General features: G+C 41.9%; 1 protein-coding gene across 3 annotated transcripts; it reads left to right on the top strand.

The window, feature by feature from the left end:
* Positions 1-7,187: 7,187 nt before the first annotated feature.
* LOC115395807 (GTPase IMAP family member 9-like) lies at positions 7,188-16,320 on the top strand. Of its 3 annotated transcripts, XM_030101463.1 has the most exons (3): positions 7,206-7,268; positions 11,065-11,232; positions 11,589-16,320. In XM_030101463.1, the coding sequence occupies exons 1-3, from the start codon at positions 7,241-7,243 to the stop codon at positions 12,428-12,430; spliced, it is 1,038 nt and encodes a 345-aa protein (XP_029957323.1). In that variant the 5' UTR covers positions 7,206-7,240; the 3' UTR covers positions 12,431-16,320. The 3 variants fall into 3 exon arrangements, 2 of the variants coding, with proteins under 2 accessions (XP_029957324.1, XP_029957323.1); XR_003932304.1 differs by lacking the exons at positions 11,065-11,232; positions 11,589-16,320 and adding an exon at positions 7,383-9,488 and having other exon boundaries at positions 7,188-7,268; XM_030101464.1 differs by lacking the exon at positions 11,065-11,232 and having other exon boundaries at positions 7,189-7,268.
* The last annotated feature ends 8,071 nt before the right edge of the window (positions 16,321-24,391 follow it).

Raw genomic sequence — 24,391 nt, 5'->3', positions numbered from 1 at the left:
TCAACAAATGTTGGACCGCTCGAAAAACACGCTCCCAAGGGGCGCTCGTCTCCGGCTCGCCTAGGGCGCCTCTGAAGCCCGGGCCGGCCCTGCAAATATATAAATTGTAAACATATTTGTGAGTGATCGTTGGGATTTGTGGCGACATGTAAGAAACTTTCATTTGTCGCAACAAAACTTTGTGTGTGTGCCTCTTTGCTTCGAAGCACACACACACACACAAGGGGGTCCGTACGCGCGCATGTGCAGCAGCACAATGGCAACACGGCAGGCAAGCCAAGCAATTGCTTGAGACCCAAAGTTGGATGGGGGCACCTCGACATCGACTGAACATGAATGTAATACAACACTAAACTGTGTGAGCGCCCCTTTAAATTCTGTGATGATAAGGGGCTCAAGCAAGCAAACAGCTGCAATGAAGCAAAGTTTGAAAATGGAATCAGAGATCCTGTGACGCTACACTGAATTCACCCGTGTTAATGTGATCTTGTGCCATGAGATGAAATTGTGACGATGTTTCTCGTTTACATCTTGTGAGCACAGGGCAGAAGGCCACCACAGTGAGCTGTCTAAACTTTTATTTGTGACCTGTAGGGGGCAGTAATGCACCGCTCTTAAATTGTGAGACGAGCACTGTGCACTCTGCACTGACACAGGAGGATTTTGGTCAGTTTCACATTGATTGCACATATTGCACACAGGGGACACATTATGCTACTTTCAATCATGTCATGTGGGTCTCAGAAGCCCCAAAACAAAGTATTTTAATTTGTTCGTCCCAAATTCATCCTTTGTTCGGAGTTACAAAGTCGCTTTGACAAACCCTCCTCAGAACAGGCTGCTTCTGCTGAGCCTGCTTTCTGGTATACACTTGAAGTGTCTGTGCACGCCCACTCACACACACACACACACACACACACACACACACACACACACACACACACACAGTCAGGGGGAGGAGTTACATCCGCTTATTTCAGGATAAGCGGACCAAACTCAAACTTACAGTGACCGACAGGTGCAAACGCGCTGCAAACACAGAAAACACATGCAAGAAAAAAAACACATGCAAGAAAAAAAAAAAAAACACATGCAAGAAAAAAAAAAAACACATGCAAGAAAAAAAAAACGCTGCAAGAGAAAAAAACCGCTGCAAACACAGAATTTTGATTTGATTTATTTGGATCCCCATTAGCATGGCAGTGCCAAAGCTATTCTTCCTGGGGTCCATACAACATCTTCACAATGTGTCAAAGCAGCCACATTATCTACAAAACAATCCATATACAAATTCCAAAAACAAAAACACAAACAAATACATAACATAACAACAAACAAACAATACAAGACCGCTCCTAGGTCAGTAGAGATACACAACATTCACATATCATATCTATGTAGATCCACACATATTATGCACATTGGTCACACAAAAACTCAAATCTCTTTTGCCCTTCCATCTTACACGTAAACACCGTTGAAGCAAAAACCCTGATGTAACAATTAAAATTCAAATCAGATTTGACAGTCACCCATTCATTTACTGTTTATGCCAGGAACCATTTCTATTGCAACAGAAAACACTTGCAAGAGAAAAATGCTGCAAATTCAATCCACAACGGAAGTGCGCCAGGTCGCTCCAAGAAGAAGAAGAAGAAGAAAAAGTACGGAAGCCCTACAAGGACATGGTCAAATACTTTTTAAAAAAAAAAATTCCTCCACTTTGCCGTGATAGCGAGTTAATTTCGGTGGTTTATCAAGAAGTCGACTTATTTTTCCACGTTGTCTCGACAAAACGACAATACGGTGAACCGGAAATCCCAGTCTTTCACCAGACAGCGACGCTCCGCTCCACGGACCACAGACAGGTGAGTTCAGCCCGTTTATGAGTTTTTTGTACTGTTACTCATTTCTGAATAACTTATACGATGCACGCAAATCAAACAACTGTCTGTCCAGCATCTACACAGTGGAACTGCGATATTTAGCCTCCTAATGCAGGACCTGTGTGTTTCCTAGTGTCTGACCCAGACTGTGTCTGTTCTGGAGCAGCTCAAAGAACTGCAACAACCTCACCAAATTCACCAGGTAAGCTTTCTGTACTTATGTGATAATCAAATACTTCTTTTCCCCTGCTTCCCACCCTGACAACTGTACTGTTTTGGTGTTTTTTTCAGTTATATACATATAGCAGAATAGCCACTTTGGCCATATATTCATTACAGAAAAAAGTCGTTTCAAATGAGTCACTGTTGACAGAATCATCAGTCACAGGTAATGTTGAGTTACAAGAGCAAGGTGGCTGTAACTTGCTTGATAAACTTTAGATGTATTTGGAAGTCTCAAACATCCAAATAAAATAGAATACATTTGCTAATGTTTTGTCTGAATTCATAGTGAAGCAGTTTTGTGTTTTTTCTCAAAATGAAATTAAAATGAATCAATTATTGGAACAGTAAATTAGAAATTGGGACTTGAAATGAACCAGAGTGAAATTTAAGTTTTTCCTGACTTGGAAAAAAAAAACGTGTTGCACTGGATGCTGAGTGCAGGAAGGTTCTGCTGTGTTACAGCTTTACAGGCGTTATCCTATTGATGACAAGTAATGCAGCCAAGACTGCTTCCTGATTATATGTTTTTTTATTTTGTAACTTCAGTTTTTGTTTTTACTGACAGGTGGACAAAGATGCTGGTGGGATGAAGGATGAGGAAACCCTGTCAAAGTCTCTTCCTCCTCCTGGAGCCGTGTGGAGGCCATCTTTACACTTTCTGCTCTTGTTCAGTTTCATGCCGTTTTATTTTCATGACAAAATCTTGTCAGATCCTGAATAGTTTTATTGTAGAATATCATTGTCAACAAAGATTCTATTTTTGTATTAAATGGTTTCAAATTCAAGCCAGTTTTTTGTAAAGTCTTCCAGTCAAATTATTTTGGTTCCTATCTATGATTTTATGAATCACAGCTGTGCTCCTGAGCCCACATGAGTGTCATGCACTCGTGATTTTTCATCAGCTTTCAACACGATCCAGCCTCACATCCTAGTAGAGAAACTCATGGACTTGTTTGGTCTAGATGCGTGTCTTGTGGGTTGGATTCTTGACTTCCTCACTAACAGATCACAACAAGTCAGAGTGAATGGAACATTGTCCAGCCTTTTATCATCCTCAACCGGTTCACCTCAAGGCTGTGTCCTGTCTGCACTTCTTTACATTTTGTATACTAATGACTGTTGTAGTCGTCACACAAACAGATTCATTATAAAGTATGCGGATGACTCTGTTATAGTCAGCCTGCTCCATGATGAGGAGGTCAGCCACGGCCAGGTACTTGACGATTTTGTATCCTGGTGCGATGATTTCTTTTTACAGATCAACGTTACTAAAACTAAGGAAGTCTGTATTGACTTCAGACGTACGACTCAGGCTCCTCATCGCAGTGTCGTTCACAATCAGGGAGTTGAACTGGTGAGCAGCTACAAATATTTGGGCACTATAATAGATAACTCGCTCAAATTTGATGAGAACTGTGACATGCTCTGTAAAAAGGGTCAGCAGTGCCTATTTTGTCTGAGGAAGCTCGCTAAATTCCAGGTAGACAGAGGCCTGATGAAAATGTTTTACTGTGCTTATATCGAGTCCGTTATTTCCTTTTGTATCCTTTGTTGGTACGTTAATGTTACTGTGAAGGACAAAAACTCCTTAGGGAAAATTGTGCGTGTTGCTTCCAAAGTAGCCGGGGTGAAGTTCAGCAGCCTGGAGGAAATTTATAATATTCACCTGCTTAAGAAAGCCAAGAACATTTGCAGAGACGAAACCCACCCTCTGCATCAGGAGTATAAGCTCCTTCCCTCTGGCCTCCGCTTCACAGTCCCTCAAGCTACTAAAAACAGATATAAATTTTCCTTTGTGCCTCACTCCATCCGCGCTTTAAATGCCGAGAAGAAGAGGAAGTAAAAGCATGTCTACCAGTCTCCATGCTTTACTATGCAACTACTGCACATTTTCTGACAGTGGTTTGTCATTTCTTGTTTGCCGTCTTGAATGTTTCGCACAGCTTGGTTTTATGGGTCCACCTTGCTGATCTGCTTTTTATTTGTACTGGAGCTGATTATGCACCGAGGTTTGTTATGCTTTTATGTTGTCTTGTATATTTATGTTATGTATGAACGTGAACTTACTGCACACTGAATCGCCCTCCAAGGGACAAATGAATAAACTGAACTGAACTGAACTGACATTGTCACAAATATTTGAGTACATCAGCCTCCATTTGAGGGTATAAATGCATATATATAAGAACAATTAAACAACCTTTTCTGGACAGTTTTATCTTTATAAAGAGATACTCTTCATAAAAACTGACTGACTCAACAAATCAGTCAAAACAACAGATTCAATTCACGCAAATTTATAGATCTTAACTGAAATTTAGCCGTGGTGTAGATTTGGCTGTACCATAAACTGAAATGCCTGGTTTTAGGTTTGAAGTTAACCATTTGTTCCGTCACACTGTTGCCACACAGGTGTAAGATTCAGATAAACCAGCTGACATCAACCTTTATTAGGCTACATGTCTGACATCTTGGTTGCTTTGATGTGTAAATCAAAATATCTACAAAAATGATAAATATTCAAGCATTTTTTGAGACTGTCCTATAAAAATAAACTATTTAACATGACCTGATGATGGTTTGACCTTTCAAAATAAACAAGCACACATGGATCTCGAGTGTTACTTCAGTATTAAATAATGCCACAGTTAAGCATATACAATGGATTTTTTTTTTTAAGAAACTGTGGATATTTGTGAAGCATAGTTGGACTTAGAGGACATGCAAACATCCCACATTAAAATTGAACACATTTATTTGTTTCAGTGCATCCATGATATGTTTCATACAAACTAACACTGTAAAAAAAGAAAAAAATCAGAAAACAGGTGTGTATAAAAAACTGGAAATGGAAGTGTGCTCAAAGCGGTAGGCTCAAGTTTTTAACATTAGCTGTTGTGGCAACAGTTTTGGTAGGTGGGGGTTAATCTGACTCTGACAGCCGTGCTCTCATTAAGACCTCAGCTGTCTGTACAGTCTGGTTGCCTCAGCAGCATTATGACCTGCCTCAAGATTCAGTTTGTTCATGACCACAAGGCAGAGCTGGTGAAGACCTGGAGCACAGACAAAGTCAGTTTTCCAAAGACAGATGTCCTCTTCCAAGACAATGTTCCCTCTGTCCACTGGCTGGACGGAGTCCCGAGCTCGGTAAAGTTCTGGTACATGATACAGAGGAAAGGTTTTCCATGGAAGGGATCGTATCTTTTAGTGCCTGGCTGGATCCCGGTGTTCCACATTGTCATCACGACGTCCAGCTCCTTCTGTAAAATAAAAAAGACACAAGACATCGGTCAGTAAAAGTGAATAAGTGAGTAAATGAAAGTGAGTTAGTGAGCATGTGAGTGAGTTAATGAAAAGAGATGTTACAGCAGAACTGGACATGACATTCAAACTACTACTATTTTCTTTCTTGCCATTATCAGTGTTCTGTGCATGCCACTTGGTTGTGTGTGTGTGTGTGTGTGTGTGTGTGTGTGTGTGTGTGTGTGTGTGTGTGTGTGTGTGTGTGTGTACATGTATGTGCATAGGCTATATGAGTCATTTGGTGCAGGACAGGTCTACCAGGTGTGAATGGGTGTGTTTGTGTTTTGAGCTGTGTTCTTATGCTATCTTTTGTTTATCTTTCACTATAAAACTTGAAAATCAAAAGTATTGGGGGAAAAATGAAACAAAGCAGAACTGAATGAGACCCTTATCAACCACATCCCCACTTAAGTTTTACACTGATTAGAACTCCTGCAACAGGTTTCTCCAGCAGTCTGCTTGCTGTCTTTGATTTTGTCGCCATCCGCTTTTAACTCACTGCTCGACTATTTTTCTTACAAGTCACATGTCTGTCTGCATGAAGCAGCATGGAAAAGCTTTCCTGGTGAATTTGGTGAGGTTGTTGCAGTTCTTTGAGCTGCTCCAGAACAGACACAGTCTGGGTCAGACACTAGAAAACACACAGGTCCTGCATCAGGAGGCTAATAAATATCGCAGTTCCACTGTGCAAATGCTGGACAGACAGTTGTTTGATTTGCGTGCATCATATAAGTTATTCAGAAATGAGTAACAGTACAAAAAACTCATAAACAGGCTGAACTCACCTGTCTGTGGTCCATGGAGCGGAGTGTCGCTGTCTGGTGAAAGACTGGGATTTCCGGTTCACCGTATAGTCGTTTTGTCGAGACAACGTGGAAAAATAAGTCGACTTCTCGATAAACCACCGAAATTAACTCGTTATCACGGCAAAGCGGAGGAATTTTTTTGTTTTTAAAAGTATTTGACCATGTCCTTGTAGGGCTTCCGTACTTTTTTCTTATTCTTCTTCTTGGAGCTACCTGGCGCACTTCCGTTGTGGATTGAATTTGCAGCATTTTTCTTTTGCAAGTGTTTTCTGTGTTTGCAGCGGTTTTTTCTCTTGCAGCGTTTTTTTTTTCTTGCATGTGTTTTTTTTTTCTTGCATGTGTTTTTTTTCTTGCATGTTTTTTTTCTTGCATGTGTTTTTTTTCTTGCATTTGTTTTCTGTGATTGCAGCATTTTTCTCTTGCATGTGTGTTTGCAGCGCGTTTGCACCTGTCGGCCACCGTACAAACTCGACCATTTCAGCAGGCATTTTCACAAAACGTGGTGTCGCAAGACAGGGAGGAAACAGACCATTTTCAAATTTGAACTTCATAATGAGGCTACAGCAACACATACTACAATAAGAAACTCTTCACAAAGAGAAAAAAGCAGATTATGTCCCGTTAAAAAAGGAAATATTTAGTTTTGTTTGTGGAAAGAAGTTCATACTCACGCCGTGCATATACACAAATTATAAAACATTTCAAAATGCAACTGCAATGTTTTGTGACTGTTAAATAATACATCTATTTTTCCAGTCATATGTTGTCATTTTAGTTTTCTCAAAAGTGGAAATCTCGTCTCGTGTTGTGATCACAAACCCAATATCGTGTCTCATCTTTGTCTCATGAGCTGAGTGTATCGTCACACCCTCATTTAATAGCAGTTGAAAGTAGTCAAAACATCCTGTCGTCACATGTTCAGAGTCAGACAAAAATACAGAGGAAAGCTGAAAGTGAAACTATTTGACTGACTTCCAGCAGAGACACTACCTCACCTTCATCAGCTGCTTCTGACACAAAATGGACTCAAAGATCGCTTCCCTGGACTGTAAGTACAATTGATTTCATATAAACACGGTTTTCTAAACTCAGTTTCAGCTTCTCCACTAAAGAAAACGTTCTACATTCTCCGTATTTCTCTTTCTCACTGACATGACTTCAGTGAGAGAAAGTTTGCAGTTTAGGGCGAGACTGGCTCTCTGCTGGAGCAAGAGGGGGAGAGAAAAATAAAAACAGATTTTCCACAAACTGAATCCAGACAAGATTTACTACAGTAGCTGAAACATCCACTGGAACAGGCACAAAACAGATAAGTTTATTCTCTTCTTTCCTCTTTCCCACCGTGCAAACTGCTCTGCACTGCTGCTGCTCCTGGTGTGACGTTCACTGACCGAGTCGTTCCTCTGAACGGCTCTTTTAAGTGAACGAGGAGAGCTGGTTTACAGCTGTCTGAGAGCCGTTCCGAGGTGCAAACTGTCTCGGCTTCCTTCCCGTGTCTCCTGTGTGCCTTATGAGTCCAGCTGTCACCGCTGCGTTCATGTGGAAGACTGACGACATCTCCGAGTTTCAGTTTTACGCCGCATGCTTCAGTCACCTGAACGCAGCAGCAAACTTAGCGGAGGAGGAGCGTCTGGAAACGGGAGCAGAGCCGCTGTTTCGGACGAACTCGTTTCTCTGTTAGTTGGCGACTGGGCTTCTTTCACGTCCCTTGTTGCTGGGAGATGTTAAAAACCAGACAAAAAGCTGCGTCAGACCTTTTATGAGTCTGATTTAAACATCTGCTGCTACGAGCAGCAGCAGCAGGAAATGCTGAAGGAAGTAGGTCAGCAGTTAGCAAGGGAACCAGTTAATTTGTAACACCGTAGTGGGCGCTTTAACACACACACACACACACACACACACACACACACACACACACACACACACACACACACACACACACAGAGCATAAAATGCTCTGTGAAATGACACGTAGAAGTACTTATCTGGGGACAAGAAGGAAATTAAATTAAATTATTACCTAAAAGTTCTTATTAAATTAAAACAATCTAAATTACAACTCCAAACCCTGGCATTATTTGAGTTTGGCAATTGTGTTAATGCCCGTTTACTGCAGGTTTTGTGTTCTGGCCATAGAGTCCAGTGTCAGTGTCTCTCATCCAGATGTATTCTGCTCTTCCTCCAGTCTTCTTCGCAGCCTGTGCAGCATCGTCTTCTTTTGGTCAGGTTTAGCATCCACTGACATCAGCTGCCTATGGTGGTTTTTAATGCGAATAAAATAAAATAAAACAGAATACAAAATATGCAAAAGCTCAAAATGTATCAGAATGAACGAGTTGATGATTTGGATCAGTATTTTTTATGGTTTGTTTCGAAACCTGATTAGTAGGAATAAGCAATTCATGTATTTAATATATTGCCGCCAAAAAAGGGTCTCAATTCAGTCATTTCACCAGGAAGAAGCTGTGTAATATGTGGAATAATGTATAGTGAGCTATATTTTATGTGAAGGACCTGCAGGCACAGTGGAGGGATTCAGTCTGTCCTGTCTGGATTTATTTCTCTATTTAACAACCAGCTCTCTCCAGGTTATTCTTTACATACACTTTGCCACTGAAAAGTGATTCTACAGTATCTGGTTTTATTAGAACATCCATAAGAGGGACAAAAGTCCAGCATCTTTTCCAATTATATTGTGTTGGATTTTGTTTTTAAAACATCTAAACATTCTGTGTCAGAGCTACAGGTGTGCCATTTCTAACAAATCAAACTGTTTGGAAATCTGTGATACATCAGTGAATAATTCTACTTTAAGATGAAGGAGAAGCCCTGACCTCCATCCACTTTCGTGCAGTGCTGCTTCTCTGACCCCCTCTCCAAGATGGCGGCACGTCGGCACATCTCTCGACCACCAACGGTGTAAATAAAGGACAAAGCATGTGGCTCCAAAACAAGAAGTCCACCCCGGAAGTGTCAATGCCTTGCAATATGACAGTGTCCACCAGGGGCTGCTCCAAAAAGGCTGTGACTCCATAGACTCCAGTTCAAAATGAAACATCAATAAAACTGGATCGGCTGAGTTTCTGCAGCTCAGAGTTGGTTTTTTTTCATTACATTTCATGGTCTGGAAGAGAGATCTGGTGGTCCATGTGAAAATACAAGTATTGAATTTTATATAGAACCTTCAAGTTTTCATAATAATAATAATAAAATAATAATGCATTGGTTTTATATAGCACTTTTCTGGACACTCAAAGACGCTTTACATTGCATTATTCCATTATTCATTCTCTCCATACTGGGTAGTGATAAGCTACTGTTGTAGCCACAGCTGCCCTGGGGCAGATTGACAGAAGCGAGGCTGCCAATCTGCGCCATCGGCCCCACCGACCACCACCTCACAACTTTCATACTCAGGCAAGGTGGGTGAAGTGTCTTGCCCAAAGACACAACAGTTTTACGCCTGCGGGGATCGAACTGCCAACATTCCGGTTATAAAATGACCTGCTCTACCAACTGAGCGACTGTCGCCCAGAGGGGGCGTGGCTATTTGATTGACAGGTCAGCTCTGGAATGATTGACAGATCCTTCCAGGCTTTCAGCAGGTTTCCATTAAGGAGCTGACATTAACATTAAGTTCTGCTATAATTATTTTACAAAGTTATTCAGTTTGTTAACTAGTTTTAATTCGGTGTTGGTTCATTGTAACTATGACTAGTTCCTGGTTTAACTGCTCAAAAAGCCCCTCAAAGGACTCTATTGTCCAGTTTTTTTTCTGTAATTTTTCTTTTATATATATATATATATATAGTATTAACAGTAGATATGTTGTGTTCCCCCAAAACAAATGATGTTTTTCTGAGGTGTTGTGGCCTGAACATGAGGTTTAAAGGAATATTTCACCCAAACAACAATTTGGCCTCATTTTCTACTCACCCTCATGCTGAGCAACACTTCGGAGCACTTTTTTGATGTCTCAAATGCAGCCGGAGATCTGGGGGGATTTTCGTTGTCAACAAACTTCCATATAACAGGGACCAGTAGAGCCCGAAAGAAAAAGGTCCATAAAGTCCACAAAACATGCCTATTTTCCTTCATACTGCTCGTCCGCTGTAATCCAAGTGTCCTGAGCGGGTAACGTCCATAATTAATTTGAAACGAGGTCATTTAGTACATTTTTAGAGCCTAAACAGTGCTATATTGTACTTCACCAGTGTACGTCAACACGCACTCCCTGCACTATGGAAGCCGCGGCAGACCAAGCCAGACGCTTGCACAATTTCAGCGACTACTCTGATAAATTGCAAGTATAGAATAAAAAGTGGAGCTGTTTATATTCTGCTGTGAGTGACCGAGCTCTGGACAGTCACAAAAGTGATTGGCTACTGTTTTAAAACTTTGACTACGGTGTCCTGCTGAAAGCGCGCAAGCATCTGGCTTGGTCTGCCGCGGCTTCCATAGTTCAGGGTGCGTGCGCCAACGTGCACTGCGGAAATACGAGAGAGCACTGTTTCGGCTCCAAAAATGTACTAAATGACCTTGTTTCGAATTAATTATGGATGTTACCCGCTCAGGACACTTGGATTACAGCGGACGAGCAGTATGAAGGAAAATAGGCACGTTTTGTGGACTTTACGGACCTTTTTCTTTCGGGCTCTATTGGTCCCTTTTATATGGAAGTTTGTTGACAACGAAAATCCCCCCAGATCTCCGGCTGCATTTGAGACATCAAAAAAGTGCTCCAGAGTGTTGCTCAGCATGAAGGTGAGTAGAAAATGAGGCCAAGTCGTTGCTTGAGTGAAATATTCCTTTAACCAACTTTAAGTTTTTGTTTTGTTTTGTAGGCTGTCGTCGGGTACTGCCTCATTTTGGAGCCAGGTTGCTTTGTCTCTCTTTATACAGCCTCAGGCTTGGGGCTTTGCTCGTGAACACTTGGACTACCAGACTTATCGGCCTGAGATCGAACACTGTATATGACTTTAGAGCTCCACCAGCAGAAGCTGAGTCTTCAGGTGGGACACCCATGTTGGACAGGTCGTAGGGTGGAGAACAAAGTGCAATTCAGTTACATTACCCCCAACCCACCTGCACACCTCCACCATGTGCTCCATTCTCATTTCTCACTGCCCACTCATATATTCCTTCTAGAAGTAGCTCTGTTTAGGTTCGGCAAATTTATTTCAATAGCAACATTCAGACACAACATATTTCACACTGATTTACAAAGAAACTGAAAATACATGAAAGCAAGCAATTAAGACTCATATTAAATGATTCATATCATGGAAAACAATGAACAAAGCATGAAAGGAGAATAAAAGACTGTTCCTGATAACATAATTCATGTTTTTATCTGATTCTCCAACAGGGAAGGAGCTTCCAGAACTCAGGATGGTTCTGGTTGGAAAAACTGGAGCTGGAAAAAGTTCCACAGGAAACACTCTGTTGAGAAAGAAGGTGTTTGACGCCCAGATGTCTTCAGCTGCAGTGACCTCAGAGTGCAAGAAGGAAAGAGCCAAGTTTGAAGGTCAGAGTCTGGCTGTGGTCGATACTCCTGGTCTGTTTGACACCAAGATGACTGAAGAGGAGGCGACGAGAGAGATAGCAAAATGCATCTCACTGGCTGCTCCTGGTCCTCATGTCTTCCTGGTGGTGATCCAGCCCAGCAGATTCACAAAAGAGGAACAACAGACAGTAAAACTCATCCAGAGGCTGTTTGGAGAAAAAGCATCAGAGTACACCATGGTCCTGTTCACCCACGGAGATGATCTGGAGTTTGAAGGAAAGTCCATTGAAACCTTCATCAGTGAAAATCCAAATCTTCGTAACTTCGTCCGTCAGTGTCATGGAGGATATCATGTCTTCAACAACAGGGAGAAAGATCCAGAACAAGTCAGAGAGCTGCTGAAGAAGATCCACCTGATGGTTCAGAGGAATGGAGGAGGATGCTTTACCAACGAGATGCTGGAGGAAGTTGAGAGAGCCATCAGAGAGATCATCTTGAAAATTATCAGAGAAGACCCTCAAATAATGCAGGGAGAAGCTAGAAGACAGGCTGAGAGTGATAAGAGGACCATTTTTGCTTGCATGACTACTGGAGCATATTTTGGAATGTCTGGTGGTCCAGTAGGAGTTGTATCTGGAGCTTTAACAGGAGCTGGAGTGGCAGCTCTTTCAAATCTACAAAAGGATTCCTGCATTACCCAGTGATAATCAGAGCTGAACCCCTCCGATGTGGTGTGCCCCAAGGTTCAGTCCTTGGTCCAGTTCTATTTGCCTTGTACTCGCTTCCTCTTGGGAAAATAATAAATCAGTTCAAAGGTATCTCTTATCATTGCTATGCTGATGATATTCAGCTTTGTTTTTCCTTTACTCCCCACAACCTTTCCTCACTATCAGTCCTAAGTGACTGTGTGACAGCGATAAAAAACTGGATGGCTAATCACCTTTTGCAGCTAAATTCTGACAAAACTGAATTTCTCATCTCTGCTCCTCCAAGTCTTGTCCCTAGGATCAAAGATGGTTTATGTTTCCATACCTCCATGGTTAAACCTTCCGTTAAAGTCCTGGGTGTCACTGTGGAGCAGGCTCTGACTCTGGATCAACATGTGAAACATCTGATTCGCTCTTGCTTTTTCATGTTGAGGAACACAGCCAAACTCAGTCCCATCGTGTCCCAAGCTGAGATGGAGATGTTAATCCATGTGTTTGTATTATCACGTCTGGATTACCTGCCTCAGCAAAGCGTCTCTGGATCGCCTGCAGGTGGTCCAAAACGCCGCTGCCAGACTGCTGACCAGGACCTCCAGGAGGTCCCATGTGACTCCAATTTTAATTGCTCTTCACTGGCTCCCCATTAAATTCTAGATACAATTTAAAGTCCTTGTGGTGACTTACAGAGCTCTGCATGGTCAGGCACCGGCCTACATCAGAGATCTGCTACAGCTTTATGTCCCCAGCAGGTCCCTGAGGTCCTCCGATCAGGGCCTGCTGGTAGCTCCTCGTTCAAGGCTGAAAACTAAAGGAGATGGTGCGTTTGAGGTTGTGGGACCCACTCTGTGGAACTCCCTCTGACCAAAGCTAAGAACAGCGGACACTGTTGACACTTTTAAAAAGCAGCTCAAGACCCATCTTTTTAAACTTGCTTTTGTGTGATTTGTTGTTTATCTCTTTTTGTTTCAGTTGATTTCTGCTTTGTTTTTATTCCTTGTTGTTTTATGCTTTTATAAAGCACCGTGTGACTTGCTGTTCTATTAAGGTGCTATATAAGTAAAGCTGATTATTATTATTATTATTATTATTATTATTAGTAGTAGTAGTAGTAGTAGTAGTAGTATTAGTATTAGTATTATTATTATTCTAATTATCATTATCATTATTATTATTATAACCTATTAAACTGCATCTTATCAAAGTCATATTACACCACAAAAGAAATAATCAAGTGCCTCGGAGTTATTAATTAATAAATGACAAGTTTATTTAATTTATAATTCAAACTTCTCTCAGTTCATTTTCTGTGATTAACCCATTTTTAGTAAATTAGTCATTTGTGGCGTTGTTGATTGATCAATGATTCCGGTTTGATCAAGGATTTTGTAATGGGGCAACAGTGGATCAGTTGGTACAGCAAGTCGTCTCATAACCAGAAGGTTGGCAGTTCGATCCCCACTCCCGCAGGTGTGAAACTGTCGTGTCTTTGGGCAAGACACTTCACCCACCTTGCCTAAGCGTGAGAGGTGGTGGTTGGAGGGGCTGATGGTGCAGATTGGCAGCCTTGCTTCGGTCAGTCTGCCCCAGGGCTATAATAGTAGCTTACCACCACCCAGTGTGGTATGAATGAATAATGTAAAGTGTCTTTGAGTGTCCAGAAAAGCACTATATAAAACTTATTAGGATTATTATTATTAATTTCAGACACAATACTGCAGACATCAATCCAAAAAGGTTGAACATTTGAGCATGAAGCAAAAGTATGGAGAAGGGTTGCACTGAAGATTGGCACCAATCACCTATCAGTGACACATCTACTGTATTTTTTTGAGCAGTGAAGCCTGTGTATGATTTTGAATTGGATGAAACAGTGTCTAGTAGTATTTGAACAGGTGTGGATTCTTTTGGGGCTTTTCTCCCATCTATCCTCTGGAAAGGGATTACTGAACTCCTCTTCCCACCTATGCTTGTAATTTTAAGAGGACGGGGGCTGAATGATAAAAGCTCATTAAAGATGGCGGAAGTCGATTTATTTTCATTGGGAGAGAGTTTTAAACATTTGTCAAGTATCGATTGGGTTTCGGTCTCATAACATTTTAAAATTCTTTCTCATGTAATCTCTGATATGCAAATGTAGAAAAAAACACTGTTACTCTCTAGTTTGTATTTCTTCTGTAGCCGTGTAAATGAAGCTAAAATGCCTTTTTTCTTTTACAAATCTCCAATACAATAAATGCCTTTTTCATTCCAAGTCAAGAAGGCTCTATCCTGATGTGAGGGAGAAAAAGTTGGATTTCCAGTAATGAAAGAGAGATCTGTTTTAAACTCAAATTTGACTTGATTGTATTCCAAATGCAAATCATGCTATGTATAATAAGATTATTATTGTATGAGAGTGTATCGATCCCGATTGGAGCTAATAAGACTGACCCCAAAGAATATGGGAAACAGTCTTCTCGTTCCATCTCCAGCCAATCAGATACTGGTGTCGATACACCTAACCAGAAGGTAAAGGTCCAAATCAATGAAACCCAATGATAAATAAAAAAAATAGGAAATGTTAATCCTCCCTTGTGCTTTGATCTACATCAGGGGTCTCAAACTCGTGCCAGAAAGGGCCGCGTGGCTGCAGGTTTTCATTCCAACCAAGCAGGACCACACCAGACTCCACTCATGTCATCAGGTCTTCAGTGTAGCTTGTAGCAAAGGCAGTTGTGGTGAAAAGCGTCCAGTCATCTTGTTTGTTCATGTGAAAGTGTCCATGTTTCACTCCCGTAGAGGAGAACGGGGAGTACAACTAAATTTAACAGGCGTATCTTGGTAGCTAATCAGATGTTGCTATGTCGCCATACGGGGTGCAGGGGTCCAAAGGAGCTGCAGGCAAGTTGCAAGCGTCTTATGATCTCTGAGTCGGAAGAACAAACGGAAGTGATTTTGGCTCCAAGATGAATAAAATCATCTACTACCTTGACTTGATCATTAGCAGCAGTTTGAAGTGGTTGTAGGAAGTCGGAGAGGGATTGTAACTTGGTTTTGGCCCAGTTTATAGTGAGTCCGAGAGGTGTCGCTTCTTCTTGGAGGATGACAAGAGCATCAGAGATGGTGTCAATAAGCTCCACGAACATAACAACATCGTCTGCATAACAGAGGTCAGTGATGCGGGAATGGCATTTAACTCCAATGTCTGGGCTACGTGCTAAGGTGCTGTTTATCCAGTAATCGATTGCTATGTTGAAGAGGTTCGGGGCAGCGACGCATCCTTGACAAACTCCAGATGTCGTTGTGAAGGGATCGGATAGCGATCCATCTGCGTGAATACGACATGTAGTATCAGTATAGAGGTCTCTTAGAATGTTCGTGTATTTACTTGGAATGCCAATGCCCTGAAGGAGTAGCCATAAAGCTGAGCTGTCCAAGGAGTCAAAAGCACCTTTAAGGTCGACGTAAGCTGTGAATAGCGCTTTTCGGTATTCTCTTCTTCGTTGAGCCATAATCCGGAGAGCGAGGATGCAGTCAGTCGTAGAGCAACCAGGAGTGAAGCCTGCCTGCTGAGGACGCCTGACCGAGAGAAGGTGTGACCGGATGTGTTGTAGTAGGACAGACGTGAATACTTTTGAGGGGACCAACAGTAGGGTGATCACGGGAGTCACCTTTGTTTTTGTAGACTGAGATAATGATACCCTCTTTCCATTCTTGGGGGACACTTTCGGAGTCCCAGACTTTCTCCAAAAAAATCTGGTGGTGGTGGTGGGGTGGGGCAGGGGGGTCAAAAAAAGGTACATCATTACAGACCGTGCTTCCTAGGGGAAACAAAGTTAGTGTGAGGGACCAAAAAAAAAAAAAACAAACCCACGGACAGAAACAGCAAAGACATAAGACAGTTGCATCAGTCCAGCAGATCAGCCCTTCGCAGCTTCTCTCAGCGCGCACCAGGCTAGCCCAACTGTTCGTCAGCAGAAGGGTTGGGGAGGTGGTTGGTTGGGGGTACAGGCAGGGTGTGAACTACAGGGAGGCCAGGGGGGTCTCAGCCCTCCTTGATGGGACATCAGCCCCCCTGAAAACACGAGTTGTGAAATTTTAAGGGGGCCCCCAAATGTTGGTAAAATGCTGTTTCCCCCGTGTTTTTCCTTTATTCTATTATTATTATTGTATGATCGTAATCATGGATTATATGCAGAATTAGGCCAATTTTAATGTATGATTTGCGCATCACTGTTTCACTGTAATAAAGAATCCGGCCTGCATGCAGTACATGTCCTCACCATTGAAGCGTGGGGGCGCTATGTCTTAAACGTCACTCCGAGTGTTACTACGAGGTACGCGGCCACATAAGTGACCCCCCCCCCCCCGACAGCCGTAGTATGGGTGCAGATGTGGGGATTTTTTTTTTTTTTTTATGGAATGCTATTTATTATTTGAATGGAATGCTATTTATTATTTATCAGTGCTTATAACACAAATCACACACCAATCAGCATGGAAGCAAATCACAAAATCAGTAGCAATGCATAAAAAAACTTGCATATCAGACAGTGCCTAGTAATGGTATTTTTAAAGTGCAACATTACAAATAACCAAGCACTGAAATCCAGAACAGTGGTATAAGTATTCAGACCGCTGTTTTAAACACATAGTTAATTCTTCAAAGATTGAATTTTAGGTTTCACCTCACCTCTGCCCAAGTTGGACCTGATCTGCTGAGGGAAGTGGAAGGTGTTTTACATGCACTGTTGTGAATCAGGATGGCATTAAATCTACAAAATTATTGCCAATCCAATAGGATTGAAAGTAGATCAGTGTTATTAACACAAACATACAACAATCAACATGGAATTATACTAAAAAATCAGCGTCAACACCATAAAACATAATGTAGCTTGAAATAGCAATGGAACCAAATTGCTACATCAGTGCTGATAACATGAATCATACATCAATCGGGATGGAATCAAACAGAAAAATCAGAGGCAATACATAAAAAACCTGCATATCAAACAATGCCACAGTAAACATGGTACGTTATAAAGTGCAACATTACAGAACTCAGATCCAGAGCAGTGCTGCAATAATGCAGACCCCTGTTGTACACAGATAGTTGATTAATCAAAGATTGAATTTTGGGTTTCAGCTCACCTCTGCCCAGGTTTAGCATGACCTGTTGAATAAAGTGGAAGTGTTTTTCATGCACTTGGGGTAATCCAAGTGCAATGCATAAATCAGTCCAAAAAGGACACAGAAAGTCTGTGGCAGGTCTTCCAGCTCCTCCATCACCACATGCCCTTCCAAGACCATGCGCACTCTGGATGGGTTGAGTTGAGGCTGCTCATCAATGCCGAGGATTACCACTGGAGTTTCACTGACCTGGTCATTTGCATCCTAACAGAAAAAAAAAACAGACAAAGAGAGGACATTGTAATGTCAATAATGTTGTATTGACCATAGAAATTAAATTAACAGGAGCTTTTAAGCAACCTTTTCAGCCGGCCACAACACTAGAGATAAGGTTTAAAGGAAGATCCAAAATGTCGGTTTTGAGCACACATGCTGAGGTGGGGGTGGTGTGGTGGCTCTTCACTGCTAACTCTAACAAGTGAAAATATCAGTGTTAACACTTAACAAACTGGTGAAGAAGGCCTGTTCTGTTGTGGGCCTTCAACTGGACACTCTGGAGACCGTGGCAGAGAGGAGGATTATGGACAAAATCAGGGCGATCATGGACAACCCCTCCCACCCTCTGCACGACGAGCTGTGGGACATGAGCAGCTCATTCAGCCAGCGCATCCTCTGAAGGGTTTTTCTCTGTCTGGGAGATGATGAAATCAGTCGGAGCCGAAGTCCAGCAGAAAGAATGTCTTTTATTACAAGATGCGCAATCAGGGAGCAGATTCACACAGTTCAGAGTCTGTAAGTGAAAAAGCCGAAGCGGTTCTCATCCATCACTGTCTTATACTTTCTCTGAGGTGTGGTCACTATTACATCAGTTACTAAGAATCTTCTGAAGAGCAGCATTAAGCAAAACAAATCCTTAATAAGCAGCCTGGGCAGGGGTCATAATGACCTGTACCAGGTTCGTGCAGGCACCGCATTCCAGCAGGACACATCAGCAAGCAAAAGCTTCTTTTAACAGTACAGATTATCACCAGTGTATTTTTCACCCTTCACCTCCCACCCAGAAGCAGAACTGAACGCTTCAGGCACTCCTTTGTGCCATCAGACTTTTAATCAGCAGTGGAGGCCACAGTACATCACTGCGCTGACCTCCCTGGTACTAATTGTTACGGTCACTTTTCCCTCTGGATGGTCATTGTCTCTCATTTTGTTTTGTTTATTATACGTCACCCTCGCTTTGTCCTGATATATATGTGTTTTTGCTTTTTTGTTTTTTACCTAATGCATGTCACTACCCTTGTTGTTCTTTGCCCTGTACTGCTGCAATGCCTGAATTTCCTCTCTGGGGATCAATAAAGGATTATCTTATCTTATCTTATCTTATCTTATCTTATCTTATCTTAAATTTTGTTTTCGCTGCTCAGTTATAAAAGCTATGTGTATCTTAGAGTAAAATGACCATCAAAATGCTTTAAGTTACGCTGCCAGCCAAATGTGTCCAACATTAACTTATCACTTCAGTTTAGCTAATGAAAACGTTTTTCACCCTCACTGCTCTGACAGTCGTTGGAGCTAACGTTAGAGCTAACATTAACTCAAAAGCCACCAGAGTAAAATGCTGTGGCTCACTCTCCAGATTCAGTCGTCCTGTCACCTCTTTGTTCGTCTTTACTTTACTCAGACACAAATCCTCTGGCAGGGCGGCCGCGGCACCAACACCTTGTTTACTGTGTGCCTTTGAAGAGAAAATGTTCGTTAAAATGTTTAACACCGCTAGCCAAATGTGTCTCAACATTGCCACCTCAGTTTAGCTCATGAAAACGTTTTTTCACTGCTCTAACAGTCTCTGGAGCTCGTGCTAACTTTGAATCAAAAGCTACCACAGATAAAAATACCCACGTTCAGTCGTCCTCTTGCCCTCGTTTTTTGTCTGTTACTCATTCGCTCAAGTGGTCGGCCACGGCAGCCACCAACGGCTTGTTTAGTAATGAAATAAAAATTTCCACTGCTCACAAATGACTCCTCGTTATAGAGAGAAAAAAAACGGAATAATTTATAAAATGTGTGTTGGACACAATGGCAGCAACCAATTGATGGAGAAGACGTGCTGCAACATGCCTTCAGGCAGGTGGCCTATGATGCATTCAAGTGATGTCAGAATAATCGAGTAAATGGTTTTCCGACTGATAAAGATCACACTTAACACTGATAGGCTACAGTAAATATTTGCCCGTGTAGAATAGATTATTGATTTATTTATTTGCATAAACTATAATATCAATGATTCCAAGTGAATATTTTATTGTGATTTTAGGTATTGTAGAGTCTACTAGTACAAGACAACAACAAGTCTGGGATAAAATCACTGATATAAAGCTTAGAAAGTGTTTCTGTATATTTGATAACAAAATCAAATGTCACCAGAAACAGCTAACCATGTATTTTTAAATGCTTTCAGTCTCACGCTGGCCTTTCGATGAGCTCTTCTTCGTCTTTGGAGTAATGACGGGTGGCAACCAACAACTTAGGTGCACAGCGCCACCTACTGTATCTCTTGGTAAATGTACTTCAGGTTACATTCTAATCACCATATTCACGTCAGAGATCAGCAAAACCGCAACATGTATCTTGCGACACCCGGCTGTCGTGGAGGAGAGGCGTGAGCGGATCATGAGGAAATATTGGTGAAACTGAGTTTTTGGACGATTAAAGCCGTTTTTTGAGCAGCGCTATACATGACCCATCTGCTAACAGTATATGGATGTCTGCAGCTCGATTTTGGATCTAATTTTCTCCCGAACCACAGATTGGATCAGAGAACCCTTCTGGGTGAGTATATTGTTCTACTTCATTCTATAAACAACATGAAAACTGTTTAAACCGAACTTATCCTTTGAGGGTGCATTCTGGTCACTCCACACAACTAAACTAAACATTGCAAATAGATTAGGGTGACCACGGTAGAGCACGCTTTTAACACCACATAAAAATGGCATATTGGCTGATTACCCCCACATGGCTGTCCAAAACAGAAAAAAAAAACTATCTGACAGCTCAGCAGGTTCACACCATATATAAAATAGACATCAATAACAACTAATGAAGAAAATAAGTTAGTCCAAATGTCATTTTGAAATAGTGGTGGCTCATAATAAAATGCATGCAATAATAACCCCAGGTTAAATAACAGGGTTTCCTCCAAACCTTGATTCCCCCCCCCACAAAAAAAAAAAAAAACTTAAACAGTCAATCAATCAATCAATCAATTTATTTTTGTATAGCCCAGTATCACAACAACAGTTGCCTCAGAGGGCTTCAAGATGTTACATTGGTCGGTAAAAGTAAAAACAGTGAATAAGCATAATGGTAATATGTCAATATTTACAGTAACGAGACAGAACGAAGCAACCACCGCCTTCGACCCTCACATCCGGCAAGAAAAAACTCCAAAAACCCAGTGGGAAAAGAAGAAATCTTGGGGAGAACCACAGTATGGAGGGATCCCTCTCCCAGGGACGGACAGCTCTGGCAACAGCTAGCATGAGACAATAAGAAGTAAAGCCTAGGACAATGTTGAGTACAGTCCGTTGGACGGTCCAGCACAAGAACCACGGATCCCAGCAGTAGAACCGAAGCCAGTCCACGGGCAGGACCGACAGGAGTGTCCTCCCGGTCCGGACGGAGCTTGTTCATAGGCCCTCGTAATAGTGGAGTCAGCAACTGAAACTGGAGAAGACTCCCCCTCGAAGGGGGGGACAACAGGTGAAAAGCAATGAACGGACTAAAGGGAATAACATTCAGACATTAGAGGACAGGGCTCAGTGCACCGTACTTCCCACAGCATTCTAGCCCCTAGGGCAGCTTTGTGGATGCTTAACTGTTTAAACTAGTATTTAGTTAGTATAGTTTAGTTTAGTTTAATTTAGTTTGGTTTAGTTTAATTTTGTTTAGTGTAATTTGGTTTGGTTTAGTTTAGTTTAGTTTAGTTTGGTTTGGTTTGGTTTGGTTTGGTTTAGTTTGGTTTAGTTTAGTTTAGTTTAGTTTGGTTTACTGTAGTTTGGTTTGGTTTACTTTAGTTTGGTTTGGTTTGTTTTAGTTTAGTTTAGTTTAGTTTAGTTTAGTTTAGTTTAGTTTAATTTAGTTTGGTTTGGTTTGGTTTGGTTTGGTTTAGTTTGGTTTAGTTTAGTTTGGTTTACTGTAGTTTGGTTTGGTTTACTTTAGTTTGGTTTGGTTTGGTTTAGTTTAGTTTAGTTTAGTTTAGTTTAGTTTAGTTTAGTTTAGTTTAGTTTAATTTAGAATCCCTAGCTGACCTGATCATAGGCTGCATCGAAGAGAAACGTCTTGAGCCTAACCTTAAATGTGGAGACTGTGTCTGCCTCTTTGACACCACTTGGAAGATGGTTCCATAAAAATGGTGCCTGATAGCTAAAGGCTCTTCCACCTAGTGTCCATTTAGAGACTCTAGGAGTCACCAGTAACCCTGCATTTTGAGAGCGAAGTGCTCTGATTGGTTGATAAGGCGTTAAAGCATCTTGGAGATAGGTTGGAGCCATCCCATTTAGGATTTTGTAAGTGAGGAGAAGGATTTTAAATCTAACTCTAAACTCGACTGGAAGCCAGTGAAGAGATTTTAGAACGGGAGTAATGTGTTCACGTCTTCTAGTTCCAGTTAATAATCTGGCGGCCGCATTTTGAACCAACTGAAAGTTTTTTAATACACTTTTTGGGCAGGCTGCGAGAAGGGAGTTGCAGTAGTCCAATCTCGCAGAAACAAATGCATGGATGAGTTTTTCTGCATCACTTCTAGGTAGAATGTTTCTTATTTTAGCTATGTTGCGCAAGTGGAAATATGCTGTTTTACAAGCCAGGTTGATGTGTGCTTTAAATGAGATATCCTGATCAAATAAGACCCCGAGGTTCCTCACAGTAGAGGAGGAGGATACACTGACGTTATCTAAGGTGATAATCTGTTTGGATAGACACTCTCTCAGTTTATGGGGGCCTAGTATAATGACCTCTGTTTTGCCAGGATTCAGACGGAGATAGTTCGTAGTCATCCAGGTTTTAATTTCTCTGATACAGTCACTGAGTCTGTCTATTTGATTAGTTTGATCAGGTTTCATAGATAAATACAGTTGTGTGTCATCTGCATAGCAATGAAAATTGATATTGTGACTTCTAATTATGTTCCCTAAAGGAAGCATATATAACAGAAATAAAATTGGCCCGAGCACGGACCCTTGAGGAACCCCATAACTGACCTGGGAGCACGGTGAGGACTGTTGGTTAACATGAACAAATTGGTACCTATTAGATAAATAGGATTTGAACCAGCAGAGGGCTTTTCCTCTGATGCCAACCTCACATTCTAACCTCTGCAGGAGAATATTGTGGTCGATTGTATCAAAAGCTGCACTGAGGTCTAGGAGAACCAGGATTGAGACTAGACCTGCGTCAGCCGCCAATAGCAAGTCATTAGTGACTTTAACTAACGCAGTCTCAGTGCTGTGATAAGCTCTATATCCTGACTGAAATTTCTCAAATAAACTATTGTCCTGTAGGTGGCGGTAAAGCTGTTTAACCACAACTTTTTCCAGGACTTTTGAAATAAAAGGCAGATTTGATATCGGTCTGTAGTTAGCTAGAATATCAGGATCGAGATTAGGTTTTTTCAGCAGTGGTTTGATTACTGCGAATTTAAATGACTGTGGCACATAGCCATTTTCTAGAGAGGTATTTATTATAGTTATGATCGTATTTAAGATAACTGGAAGAATATCTTTGAAAAGCTTAGTTGGAATTGGATCAAAACAGAAGGACTTGTCATCACTCACACCTGTGCTTATATAGAAAAAAGTTCTCCACTTTCCCTACAGGGGGTGCTTCTCTTACCCCAAGTTCTCAACACTTGGACATACATGTCAGCCCTCACACTGCATGTTGCATGAATTAGGCGTGGCTGTCAGTGCACTGTCTCACAGTGTGAGGCCTGATAAGTGCTTCTTCCCTGCTATCAACAACGAGCACACATCCTGGCTCCATTCGGAGGTTCTGTGGCTCAGGGCTATACCCACTAACTGCAGCCAAGCCCGCAGTGTCACAGCTCTTTTTGAAGATTCATAGGCTTGAAGGTTGGTGGAGAGAAGCTCCGAGCCCGAACACAGCCGTGACACTGCAGCATGGTACGGACGTGGAAGACTACTTTCCTGGTGTTGCTTAGGGACTTGAGTCCTTCTGATGGAGGCTCGGCCTGTGGACAAATGTTCAGTAGTGTTATGTAGTACTGTAGTGTTCAAACATCTCCATGATACTCCACCCAAAAGGCCTCAGACTGCAGGGCTCGGCTCCGCCGTGCAGGCATCTACTTGTCCTTACCTGGCTTGTCTACCTCATCTCTGTGTGCTCGTCACCCTCATGTGCTACACCTGTGTTTTCCCCGTTTAAGCCCTGCTCTCTTCCTGTCAGTTGTTAGAGTATTGTGATTCTGTGTGAGGCTGTGGCAGTGCTCTTCCACACATGAGCCTGGCTCCTGTTTCTAGCTTTGTTTGTTTTGCATTGTGCTGCATGTGACTTCCTCTCACTACAGCTGCTGGAAAATCCACCGACAAGAGAGCAGAGACGGTTTCAAGGGGACCAGAGTTTGGCTGTAAGAGCAGGATCTGAGTTCAGGGAAACTTTCACACATGAACGGATGAAGCGGACTTTCCTAGAAAGTCGCTGAAGTGATCTCAGATCTGGATGAAACAGGGCTGCTGTGAAAGCGCCTTGAGTTAGCCACCTCCCACCATGCTGGCTTCTGTCCATGTTGACCTGCGCTGGCTAACTTCATTATTCCAGAAGTGCTTCTCT

This window comes from Salarias fasciatus, chromosome 10 (genome assembly GCF_902148845.1).
Source record: "Salarias fasciatus chromosome 10, fSalaFa1.1, whole genome shotgun sequence".
Taxonomy (NCBI): domain Eukaryota; kingdom Metazoa; phylum Chordata; class Actinopteri; order Blenniiformes; family Blenniidae; genus Salarias; species Salarias fasciatus.
Note: the sequence above shows the minus strand (reverse complement) of the source record. Positions and strands in the feature narration are given on the sequence as shown.